Source organism: Octopus bimaculoides, chromosome 1, assembly GCF_046866305.1.
Source record: "Octopus bimaculoides isolate indiv1 chromosome 1, ASM4686630v1, whole genome shotgun sequence".
Lineage (NCBI taxonomy): Eukaryota > Metazoa > Mollusca > Cephalopoda > Octopoda > Octopodidae > Octopus > Octopus bimaculoides.
The window spans coordinates 182370721-182383350 of record NC_142928.1 but is presented as its reverse complement, the minus strand read 5'-3'; the positions used below and the strand labels follow the sequence as shown (position 1 = coordinate 182383350).

The 12630-nt window shown below is 35.9% G+C and overlaps 1 protein-coding gene across 8 annotated transcripts in view; it reads left to right on the top strand.

Annotated features, from left to right (window-relative positions):
• The window catches only part of LOC106873032 (protein crumbs), a 207477-nt gene that overhangs the window by 191711 nt on the left and 3136 nt on the right, over nt 1-12630 (top strand). For all 8 annotated transcript variants that reach the window (XM_089363381.1, XM_052972968.2, XM_089363392.1 and 5 more), the window contains 3 exons: nt 1688-1792; nt 3588-3859; nt 7908-7983. In XM_089363381.1, the coding sequence (XP_089219507.1) occupies nt 1688-1792; nt 3588-3859; nt 7908-7983 (453 nt within the window). The remainder of the gene's footprint in view (nt 1-1687; nt 1793-3587; nt 3860-7907; nt 7984-12630) is intronic.

Here is a 12630-nt window from a genome sequence, read left to right as displayed (position 1 = left end):
GAGTGATTATTCAGAAATGACTATAGATAAAACTACTACCAAGTCAACCAGATCTGTAGCTACCTTAACTTTGATGATGTGTTGTTAGAAGTAGATCTTCTTATTAACACTTTACATCCACTCTTCCATGATTTTTCTGAGATAGTGTTTTACAGTTGGATGCCTTCCTGTCACTGAGATACAATCTTCTTAATGCCAACTAGATTGTTGTCATTCAACTCTCAATTATTATAATACATGACCTTTGAATATCAGCTTGAACTCATAAAATACGGTTTTTCCCTAGTGGTAGCTTTCGGTCTTACAGTGACTTTTTCCTGGCTGGTTAAATATCTGATCACTTTCAAACTTTTATTGCTTGTAAAAAGATAGAATTTTTATGATGTCAGCAAAATATAAACTCACTAGTGTGCTTGTGCAAAGCAAATAATATTTTGTATTCAATTGCATTGTTAGGACACCACTGAAGGTCTTGTCTTCATTTGTTAATTAAAGAAAGAAATATACTAGAATGGCTTTTGGTTGACTTCATTTCATTCTGTGTACAATTATATCTTTTTCTTGTGAAGTCATGTGTAAGCGTCAGGCTTACAATCATGAGGTTGTGAGTTTGATTCCTGGACCAGGATACGTGTGTTGTGTTCTTGAGCAAGACATTTTATTTCACGTTGCTCGAGTTCACTTGGCTGTAGAAACAAGTTATATTGGCCTTTGCTCTTTACCTTTCCTTTGGACAATATTGGTGGCATTTGAGAGAGGGGACTGGTATGCATGGATGTCTGCTGGTCTTCTACAAACAACTTTGTCCAGACTTATGCCTTGGATAGAAACTTTCATGATAATTTGTGACCAAAGAGGATCTTTATATCATTTACCATTTATATGTTTTTACTAGTTCTCTGAACTATTAATCAAATCTGTCCCTTGAAGATAAAAGACTGAACTAAGGTGTATAAAAACTACAACCAGTCTAAGAGCCGATACTAAAATTCACCTGAAGATATGTTTTTATGCCTATAGAGTTATAAATACAAAAAATGTAGTTATAAAATTACGTTGTTGGTTGTGTGTGTGATCAATCTGTTTACCTGTAAATTGGGCCTCATAATGTTAGGCAGATAACCATTGATATAAATCCATCTTTTTTATGTTTCATTGAGATGGTTAACATTTGATGTCTCACTTCATAAATATCTTCATATTCAAACACAAGAAATCCTGTTGTTTCCATAAAATGCAATTATGAAAGAAGGATCAGAGAGAATTATCTCAGTTTTCTTATTCAGAAAAGATTTGTTTGTCATACACATCAGCAAGGTGCCAACACTGTAACATGGTTTGGTATAGCAAATTGTTTGATACAGAAGATATTAGCAGAAATGACTTTCTAGAAAACTCTTTATTCATAATATAGTCATGACTATTCTGGAAGAAGTTTAAACTGTTTTTAAAATCCAGAATTGTAGTCCTTTGCTAGAAATGCAGCAGAAGTGAATTCAGAAGCTGGTTTTTGGTGAAATAGTGTTTTTTAAGAGCTTCATGTTAGAAATGGAAAGAAGGGATTTGAATATGTCAAAAGTACAGTTTTTATATCTGAATACTTTGAATATAATTTAGTGATGAGAATGATGAAACTATTTAATTGTATAACTTCTCATGTTATTTTTTGTTTTGTTTTTGACTGAAGGAGTATTTTGCCAGTGTAAAGGTCCTTGTATTTCTGAACCGTGTCAAAATGGTACATGTATTCAAGATTGTACTGCACAAAACTATACGTGTCAGTGTGCAGACGGTGAGTATTCTCTAGTTACATTTTACTAATTCTAAATGAAAACTGAACCTAAAGCTATTTAGTGTTTGGCCTTATTGAGTAAATTTATGATCGAAAGCATTCTAATTGTGACCATCTATCTAGTATTTCTTTTTTTCTGTGAGCAGTTGTAGGCAACTTGTAAGTTATTCATCTCACTAATGAGACTATAGAGTTTGTTATTTTCTGTCACTCAAATGCCAAAGAAATAAAAAGATGACTAAATAAGAGCAGAATCTTTTCTAAATGCAAGTCCTGAATTGTAGGCTGATGTATGTCATCTGTATTTGGTCACCAAAGGGGTTGTTCAGCAATGTGTAGTGACTGAATAATGTACATTATTACATTGTACTCCTACAGAGATTTATGGACTCTGCTTCTGAAAGCATGCAACATAAGTCCATCATCATCATTTAACGTCCACTTTCCATGCTAGCATAGGTTGGACGATTTGACTGGGGACTGGCGAACCAGACGGCTACACCAGACTCCAATCTGATCTGGCAGAGTTTCTACAGCTGGATGCCCTTCCTAACGTCAATCACTCCAAGAGTGTAGTGGGTGCTTTTTATGTGCCACCGGCATGAGGGCCAGTCTGGCAGTACTGGCAACGGCCACGCTCAAATGGTGTTGTTTTACGTGCCACCTGCACAGGAGTCAGTCCAATGTTTTGTTCACATGCCACCGGCATGAGTGCCAGTAAGGCGAAGCTAAATAGTCTTCAATTGTAACTTGTAAATGCTTTATAATGAAGAGAGTTCAATGATAACGGTGGTTATTACATACACATCAGTGTTCTTTACACTTATAAATGAAGTGTTTGTGGATATAAATATGCACAAATGTAAGTATCAGTGCTACTAGGTATACAATTAAGATACAAATACCATATTTTATGGTACATAAGATGCATTTTTTTTTTCCCTAAAAAAATGTCTCGAAAAAATTGCCCTTGGTCCTATACACAAAGTTGGGCCTAGATTACATGATTTAATCTAGTAAAATCTTCTTTCCTGAATATGCATTGCTGAAATTGAGGTGCATTTAATATACCTATACATCTTTTATGCCTTCAAATATTATATCAATCTGGCCATATCTGGCCCCAAATTTTCTACCTGGCCAGATTTGCCCCCCCCACCACCACCACCACACACCATCCTAACAATGTCATTGTAATAATAAGCAATCACATCATTAAAATTTCAAAACTGCAAGATAATGTATGATTAATTCAAAACAACCTGAATAAATAAAGATTACATTTGACAGAGTCAGCTGAATGCAAAAGGGTTAGGCTATCCACCTGACACAAATCCCACTGATGAATCTGTCCTTAACGTACAGTTACCTACAAAACTCTATACCTGCTCTTCCACTTGTCAGTCTTTATCCTGATTGGATAGTTTGGTAGTCCTTGACTACCAATATTATTTTTTGTTATGCTTTATGGAAGTTCTGAGCAAATGATTATAGTAATCTACAATCAAAAATGCTTTCAATGTTACAGAGTGAGTATCTTTGGTTTATTGTTTCCATAGTCAAATAGGGTTGCTTACTTAGATGCTATTCTATCAACAGTTGTACAAGTGTGTGTGTGTTTTTGATAGCCAGTGTCCGTGAATGAACTCAATATGTTAGACACTATGGTTATATATACCCCAATACCCCGATTAAATTATTGTATATAAAAGTATATATATATATATATATATATATATATATATATATACCTGTGTGTGTTAATATTTCTAACTACTTTCTTTATTGACTACAGGTTTCGAGGGTCGTCTCTGTGATCAAGATATAGATGAATGCAAAATGAATCCTTGCCAAAATGGTGGCTCATGTAAAAACAATGTGGGAAGCTATGTTTGTGTTTGTCCAAATAATTATCTAGGGAATAATTGTCATCTAGAAGATCCATGTTCAAAAAATCCTTGCCAGAATAAAGGAAACTGTTCTTATCAGCCCAGTCAAGATAAAACCAAACCTAATTTCACATGCGCTTGTTTTCCGGGTTACAGTGGGAGTTCATGTTCTGCTGTGGTGAGTTTTAATTTATTCTTATTTTGTTGTTGTTGTTGTCCATGTCTGTTCTGATCTAAAATATTCCAGTGATCAAAATGACATTCCAGTCATGACCATCTCAGACCATATTGTTTGATATGTCCCTTCTTTTTTTTTTAATATGTAGTATGTGTGTGTCTTGGTGTCCGTGTTTGTCCCCCACCACTGCTGGACAATCAGTGTTGGTGTATTTATGCCTGGTAACTTAGCGGTTTGACAAAAGAGACCAATAAAATAAGTACCAGGCTTGGAAAACAAAAAACCAGTACAATGGTCGATTTGTTCAACTAAAATCTCCCAAGGTTGTGTCCCAGCATGGCCGCAGTCTAACGACCAAAACTAGTAAAAGATAAATGTTACATATACACACACACACACAAACACACACGATGGACTCCTGCACACTTTCCATGTATCGAATTCACTCACAGATCAATTGTAGAAGATACCTGCTGAAGGTGCCATGCTTTGAAGATCTAATCTGGAGCCATATGGTTGGTTACAAAGCAGACGTTTTAACCTATATATTTTGTCTTTCAAGCTTTTTATTTATCAGCCACCTTATGTTCTAACTATAAAAGGTGACTGACTTTTAATATACCTCACTCCAAAAGTCAATAACTATTAATGAGAAAGTGGTTAATGTTAAGAATGGCCTCCAGCTATACTTAACCCTGTTTCATATCATCTAATTCTGGAGACTGATAAAAACATAAGTAATTAAATAGATAAATAAATAAGAAAGGCACAAGCATGGTTGTGTGGTTGAGAAGCTTACTTCTCAACCATGTGGTTTTGGATTCAATCCAGCTGTGTGGCACCTTGGGCATGTGTCTTTTTGGGGCAACCAAAGCCATCTGAGTGGATTTGATTGACAGAAACTGGAAGAATCTGTGTATGTGTGTGTGTGTATGTATGTGTACACAACGCACACACACACATATATATATTCTTTTATTCTTTTACTTGTTTCAGTCATTTGACTGCGGCCATGCTGGAGCACCACCTTGAAGTGTTTTTCTCGAACAAACCAACCCCAGGACTTATTTTTTTAAGCCTAGTACTTATTCTATTAGTCTTGTTTGCCAAACTGCTAGTTACAGGGATGTAAATACACCAACACCAGTTGTCAAGAGGTAATGAGGGGACAAACACAGACACAGATATACACACACACACACACACACACACACATATATATACATATAATATATATACATATATATATATATATATATATATATATATATATATATATATATATATATATATATATATATATAAATATATATATATATATAAATATATATATATATATATATATAAATATATATATATATATAAATATATATATATAATGTGCGGGTGGCACGTAAAATACACCATTTTGAGCGTGGCCGTTGCCAGTACCTCCTGACTTGCCTTCGTTCCGGTGGCATGTAAAAGCACCCACTACACTCTCAGAGTGGTTGGCGTTAGGAAGGGCATCCAGCTGTAGAAACTCTGCCAAATTAGATTGGAGCCTGGTGTAGCCATCTGGTTTCACCAGTCCTCAGTCAAATAGTCCAACCCATGCTAGCATAGAAAGCGGACGTTAAACGATGATGATGATGATATACATACACACATGATGGCCTTCTTTCAGTTTCTATCTCCAAAATCCACTCACAAGGCTTTAGTTGGCCCAAGGCTATATTAGGAGACACTTGCCCAAGGTGCCACAAAGGGGACTGAACCTGGAACCCTGTGGTTGGGAAGCACACCTAAATAATGTATATATATATGTGTCTTTGTATTTATGTTGTCCCACACCACTGCTTGACAACTTATGTTGATTTGTTTATATCTCAGTAACTTAGCAGTTTAGCAAATAGGTCTGGTTGAATAAATATCAAACTTAAAAAAAGGAAGGTCCTGGGGATGATTTGTTCAACTAAATCTCTTCAAATAATGACCACAGTTCGATGACTGAAACAAGTAAAAGATAAATGAATGAATAAATATGTTTTTATATTATCGTTTTTTTTTTTCGTCTTCAACTTACCTGCCAAAAGCCTTCACTGGACTAGAATTCATATAATAACTTTGTGTAGTGTGAAGTGAAGGTATTTATGATATTTTGGGTGGAATTCTTCTTCAAAGACTTTTGGGATTTTGGGATTTTGGAAATCTGTGAATGAAATTGAGAACAAGGTGTGGGATGGTGGACTCCATTGATCTAAGTTGAGCATGCATCTTCACATGTTTATGCAAACTTAGGTAATTTCTTTTGAAGAAAAACTGATAGTTGTCCCTAGGTAGAAGTTTTTCTACTCCACAGCACCCATGTTTATTTGTGGCAATAGTCACCAGCTTGAATCAATACAGCTTGGCATTATTGTAACCACAGCTGTCAGAAAGCTAAGACCGTGATCAAAATACCACAAGGCATTGTGTCCAACACTGTAAAAGTTCAACCAATTCACCTCTCAGGATTGGTGCTATTTTGTCAATTCCAAAAAGGTGAAAAGTAAGGTTGACTTTGGTGGGATTAAAAATGCTTTATGGGTATATGGTACCGATAAAGCTAAAATAACAACAATATATCGATATCTACCATTCTTGGTCACCTACAGAGTGATTTAGTTTACCTGGTTTTGCAATAACACTCAATGTCTTAAAAGGGGCTTTCCCAGGATGAATTCCTGCAGCTGAAAAGCATTTAAATAAAACACATTTAAGTATGTGACTTTCAGTAATATTTTCGTTATTAGAGCTAATTCTAACTCAAAATTTAATTTTGTTTTACTCGTGTAGCACTGTCGCATATCAGTAAATAGATTTTATACTATTTGCATACCTTAGACCAGTGTACTCATTTCAAGAGTGACTCAGGTATACCCGTGTCAATGAGCTGAAATAACAGTGATGTACCTATATCCATCATTCTCATTCACCTATGGAACAATTTATTTTGCCTGGTTTTGAGATACACTGTGTTTTTTAACTCTTGATATCTTAACAGGTTAACTGCCAGTCTATTACTGCAACTTGCCAGTGATGCCACATTCTTTTCAGTCAAACTGCATACTGTTTAATTACAAGGAAATTTAACTGTTTTGCATTTTTACAATGTTTTGTAATTAAACTTTAATAGAATAAAAAGTTTTGAATGGTACAACAATCCACTATAATACAAAAAATAAACTCTATATTCCTGTTGTAATTCAGTTATCCATAGTCCGATGATAACTAAATTACAACAGGTATATAGTCCATTTTTTTGTATTATAGTGCATTGTTGTACCATTCAAAACTTTTTATTCTTTACAAACAATACACAGTGCTTCAAGCGAACTACAATACTCTCCTATTTTAAACTTTAATATTTAACACTGATGTTATTTAAATATCCTCGAAATCATGTTAAAAATTCAAAATAAAATATTTTCTCAAATTAGGAAAATGTACCACTGCTGGTGCAGTTGTGGATGTTTGTAATAAAACACCACCGGTATATGTGGCAATTAACGTGTTAAAGGGATTTTCCCAAGATGAAATACTGCAGTCAAAAAGCAATTAAACAAAACATATTAAGTATGTGAGTTCAATAATGGTAACTGTTTTAACATTTAGCTTCCCATGATTATTTAAGATGAATGCATCTATACTACAATATATTGTGCTTACAGAATTTTGATGCAGCATTGTTTCTCACCTTACCGGGTGTCAGGTGATGCCTGTGAAGTTTGTTCCAATGCCTTAGCTTCTCCATTGCCTACAGTATTGCTGCATGCATATTGGCTTGCTTCAGTAGGTTCCATTGAACCTTGTGGTGTGCGACCAATTGAAGCACTTAGCATTGAATTGATGTATTTTTCTTTCTTTCTCTTTTTCTTTGTTCCTGTTTGTGCTTTAATCAGTTTTGTATTTGTATTTTAATGTGGTTCTGTATTATACATGTATATTTGTTATCATTATACAGTAATGATGAACATTATGATAACAGAAATGGATATGATTAATATTTTGTTTCTTTTTTATTCAGGTGAATAATTCAGAAACAGATTATTATATATACATCATTATTGCTGTTGTCCTTCTTGTATTAGTAGCTATCATTGGTAAGTACATAAAACATTTTTTACTATAATATCCATTACAAACTGTCCGTTTATCTTTCTGTTACATGCACATATGCTCATATATATATCACAGGTTCAACCAGACTATCAGATGCTTTTACACAATGTGATTTGCATTGTTTTAGCTTTTGAATGATGCCACCCTGCAAGGCGAGCAGGCCAACATTCACCCTGATTGGAAGGCTGAGTGGACTGCAGCAACATGAAAATGTTTTGTTCATGAACACAATGTGTCACTCAGTCCAGGAATTGAACCCACGATTGCTAGATCATGAGTGCAGCACCCTAACCACTGGGCCACATGCCTTTACACACACACACACACAAACGATGGAAGTGGAAATAGCACAGAAGTAAATCTAAGGCATTTCATTTTAAGAGGGAATTTGATAAAAATGATTTTAAAAATTATATAAAGGCAATATTACTAGTTTCAATGTATCTCATCTCATCAAATACAAGTAAAAAATTATAAAAATTTGAAGTAAAAACAGTTTAACTTCTGTCTGGGGGTCATATATATATATATATATATATATATATATATATATATATATTTGTGAATTAAGGCTTCCATTTAAGAAAAGTAGGAAAATATCCTATTGTCTTAACAATATTTTCCTACTTTTCTGGGCATGAAACCAATGGTAGCCTAATTTAACAAATAAAGAACTTATATCCACTAATGCAGAGCCTCAGTAAATTCTGTCTGACCCATGCAAGCATGGAAGAGTGGACATTAAACAATGAGGGTGAAACTTGTGGCAACCAAGGTTTCAACAACAACAAAATATACTTATTAGACAAAGTATTAAAACAATACACAATTTAGAGGAGTAACAAAATCTTGGCTTTGTGGTCTTTTATGATCTCTCTTGATTATCATTCATATACATGTAATAACAATGCCAAAACATAAAAAAAAAATATATATATATACTTCAGTCTTGACCACTTGCTGACCTGCTGTAATAACTATTCATATTAGAATACTGCTCAGTCAATCAAATGAAATTTGTTGAGACTGATCAGCTGTAGCTGGATGCCCTCCCTGTTGCCAACCCTCACCTTTATCCAGACACATTTTCACAAAATATTGTAAATGATCGACACTGCTTGTATGATTGTGACACTCCTGTACAATTATCATGTGTTGTTAATGCAAGGATACAGTAACACACACACACACACACACACACACACACACTGGACTTCTTGTAGTTTCCACCTACTAAATCCACTCACAAGGCTTTAGTTGGCACAGAGCTATAATAGAAGAAATGGTGTCCAGGGTACCATGCTGTGAGACTGAACCCAGAACCATGTGGTTGAGAAGCAAGTTTCATACCACACAACCATTCTCTAAGTAATTAATTTCGCCAAAGGTTTTTATATTTCTCTTTTTTCTTTTGCTATACTCTTTACTCTTTTACTTGTGTCAGTCATTTGACTGCGGCCATGCTGGAGCACCGCCTTTAGTGGATCAAATCGACCCCAGGACTTAATCTTTGTAAGCCTAGTACTTATTCTATTGGTCACTTTTGCTGAACCGCTAAGTTACAGGGACGTAAACACACCAGCATCAGTTGTCAAGCAATGTTGGGGTGACAAACACAGACACACTAACATACACACACACACACACACACACACACACACACACACACATATATATATACGACGGGCTTCTTTCAGTTTCCGTCTACCAAATCCACTCACAAGGCTTTGGTCGGCCTGAGGCTATAGAAGATGACACTTGCCTAAGGTGCCACGCAGTGGGACTGAACCCGAAACCATGTGGTTGGTAAGCAAGCTACTTACCACACAGCCACTTCTGCACCCTGGGAAACATTTTAGAAAAAATTCAAATAATTTTTTACATAACATTTTCTTCTTTCATATATTTGATGTTGCTATATTCATGTGTTACAAATTTGTTTTAACATATTTCTTCCTCTTTCTTTTCTGTTCTCTTTTACTTCTGATGTTCTACAGCAGGTAGGTTTGTTTTCTAAAATTTTCCCATCTCACCACTTCCAATCCTAAAACGGTGTTTTCTACTCCCTTTGGAACTCCTGGCACTAATTTCAATGCTTAAATAACAGAATTCTTTTTATTCCCTCACCTATCACTGCAGTTTCTTATTAAACTGGGGTCACATGCACTGTTACAACACTGAATTTCTGTTCACAGTTCACTATGTGTTTGCTCACTGTTATTTGGCCTAAAATATCACTCACTACACATATATTCTTTTATTCTTTTACTTGTTTCAGTCATTTGACTGCAACCATGCTGGATCACTGCCTTTTAGTTGAAGAAATCTACCCCTGGACTTATTCTTTGTAAGCCTGGTGCTTATTCTATCGGTCTCTTTTACTGAACTGCTAGATTACAGGGATGTAAAAACACATAAATATATATGTATATACATAATTAAGGGATCAGCAAGCATTTGCTTCACCATATACCCTTTTAATTTGTAATATTTATATGTATATATATATATATATATATATATATATATACACATGATGGGCTTCTTTCAGTTTCCGTCTACCAAATCCCCTCACAAGGCTTTGGTCGGCCTGAGACGATAGCAATAGACACTTGCCCAAGGTGCCACGCAGCCAGACTGAACCTGGAATCATGTGGTTGGGAAGCAAGCTTCTTACCACACAGCCACATATATCTCAGTCCTTAAGCTATTCTAAGTTATGCTAATGTATATATATCATCATCATCATCATCATTTAAAATCACTTCTCCATGCTGGCATGGGCTGGATGGCTTGACAGGAGCTGGCATGGCTTTTACAGCTAGATGCCCTTCCTGATGCCAACCCTTATACACACACACACAAATAGGAGATAGGGTGGATTGAGTGGGCTTTGATGAAGAGAGGTGTACTAGAGGTAATAGTGAGGGCAGTGATGAGTTTGTATGAGGAGGAGTTTGTGATGAAAGTTGGTGTGCATCAGGGATGTGTGTTGTCACTGTTGTTGTTTGCAATAGTGGTTGAGGTGATGATGGAGAGTGCAAGAGAGGGATTGATAATGGGCATACTGTATGCAGATGACCTTATTCTGATGAGTGAGACGATGGAGGGATTGAGAGAGAAGTTTTGGAAACAGAAGGAGGCATTTGAAAGCTAGGGTTTGCAGGTAAACCTTGGGAAGACAAAGCTGATGGTGAGTGGGTGGAAGAAGTGTCAGTGAGTAAGGTGGATCCATGTGGTGTATGTGGGAGGAGGGTAATGGCAAATGTGGTGTTGTGTACGAGATGTGAGAAATGGATTCATGATAGAAGTAAGAAAATGAAGAAGGTGACCTCAAGACTGGTGAGAGAGTTTGTTTGTGGAAGATGTGAGAAAGGAGCTGGAGGACTGGCAGAACCAGTGGAAATGCTATGTGACGAAGTGGGAACGGTGAGAGGGTTTTGTTATTTGGGAGATAGGGTGGATGTAAGTGGTGGGTGTGAAGCAGCTGTGACAGCAAGATTGAGACTTGGCTGGGTGAAGTTCAGGCATTGTTATATTGGAAAAGGTTCTCATTAAAGATGAAAGGAAGGAAGGGTCTGTAAGAATTGTGTGAGAGCTGCAATGATGTATGGGAGTGAGACATGGTTTCTGAGGGAGAAAGAGATGGTAATTTTGAGAAGGACTGAGAGAGCAATGGTGAGAGAAATGTGTGGAGTGAAGCTGTTTGATTAGAAGAGGACTGAGGATTTAATGGGAATGTTGGGGTTGGAGTAATTGGTGGAATGGTTGGCAAGGGTGAATGGAGCGAGGTGGTATGGGCATGTGTTGAGGAGGGTGATTGCATTGGAGATAAATGGAGCGTGAAAGCGAGGTAGACTGAGGAAAAGGTGGAGGGGACAAAACCTGGATTTAAAACACTGGATAATGATGATGATGCATATGCATAGTGTGATAAATAGATAGATATTTCTGTAAGTGTGCATGTTTGTGTGCAAGTACCAGTGTGTCCTTGTTTTGACATCATGTGATGATTGTAAATGAGCATTGCTGTCGTACAAATGATATTGTTTGATTCTAGTTTACTATGAAAAACATGTTAGATCTTGAGGAATTATTACTATGTTTCAAAACAGGAAGGGTTGATGACAGAATGGGCATTAGCAAAATCTGTCCAACCCATGTTAGCATGAAACAGTCAATGCTATATGATGACATATATATAATATATATATATGTATATATTTTCTGGCCACATTGGTTATGAATTTAAAATTTCCCATTACTTCTGTATACACGTTTCTGTTTAGTTTCGACTGTGAAAAACCCATTTAATATCAAACTCCAGCAGTTATTCTCAGGTTTCAGATTTCTGAATATATAAATGTCAAAATCAGGTTAATTACATACAGTATAATTTACACTTCACAATCTCTCTGAACCGGCCATTTGTCATCATTATTACCATCATTTACTGACCATCTTCTGTACTGGTTTGGGTTGGATTGTTTGACGTAACCTGGTTGTTCTGTGGGCTGCATCGTGCTCCAATGTCTGTTTTTGCATGGCTTCTGTGGCTGGATACCCTTTCTAACAACAACCACTTTTTAAAGTATACTGAATACTTTTTTCATGGCACCATCACAAAT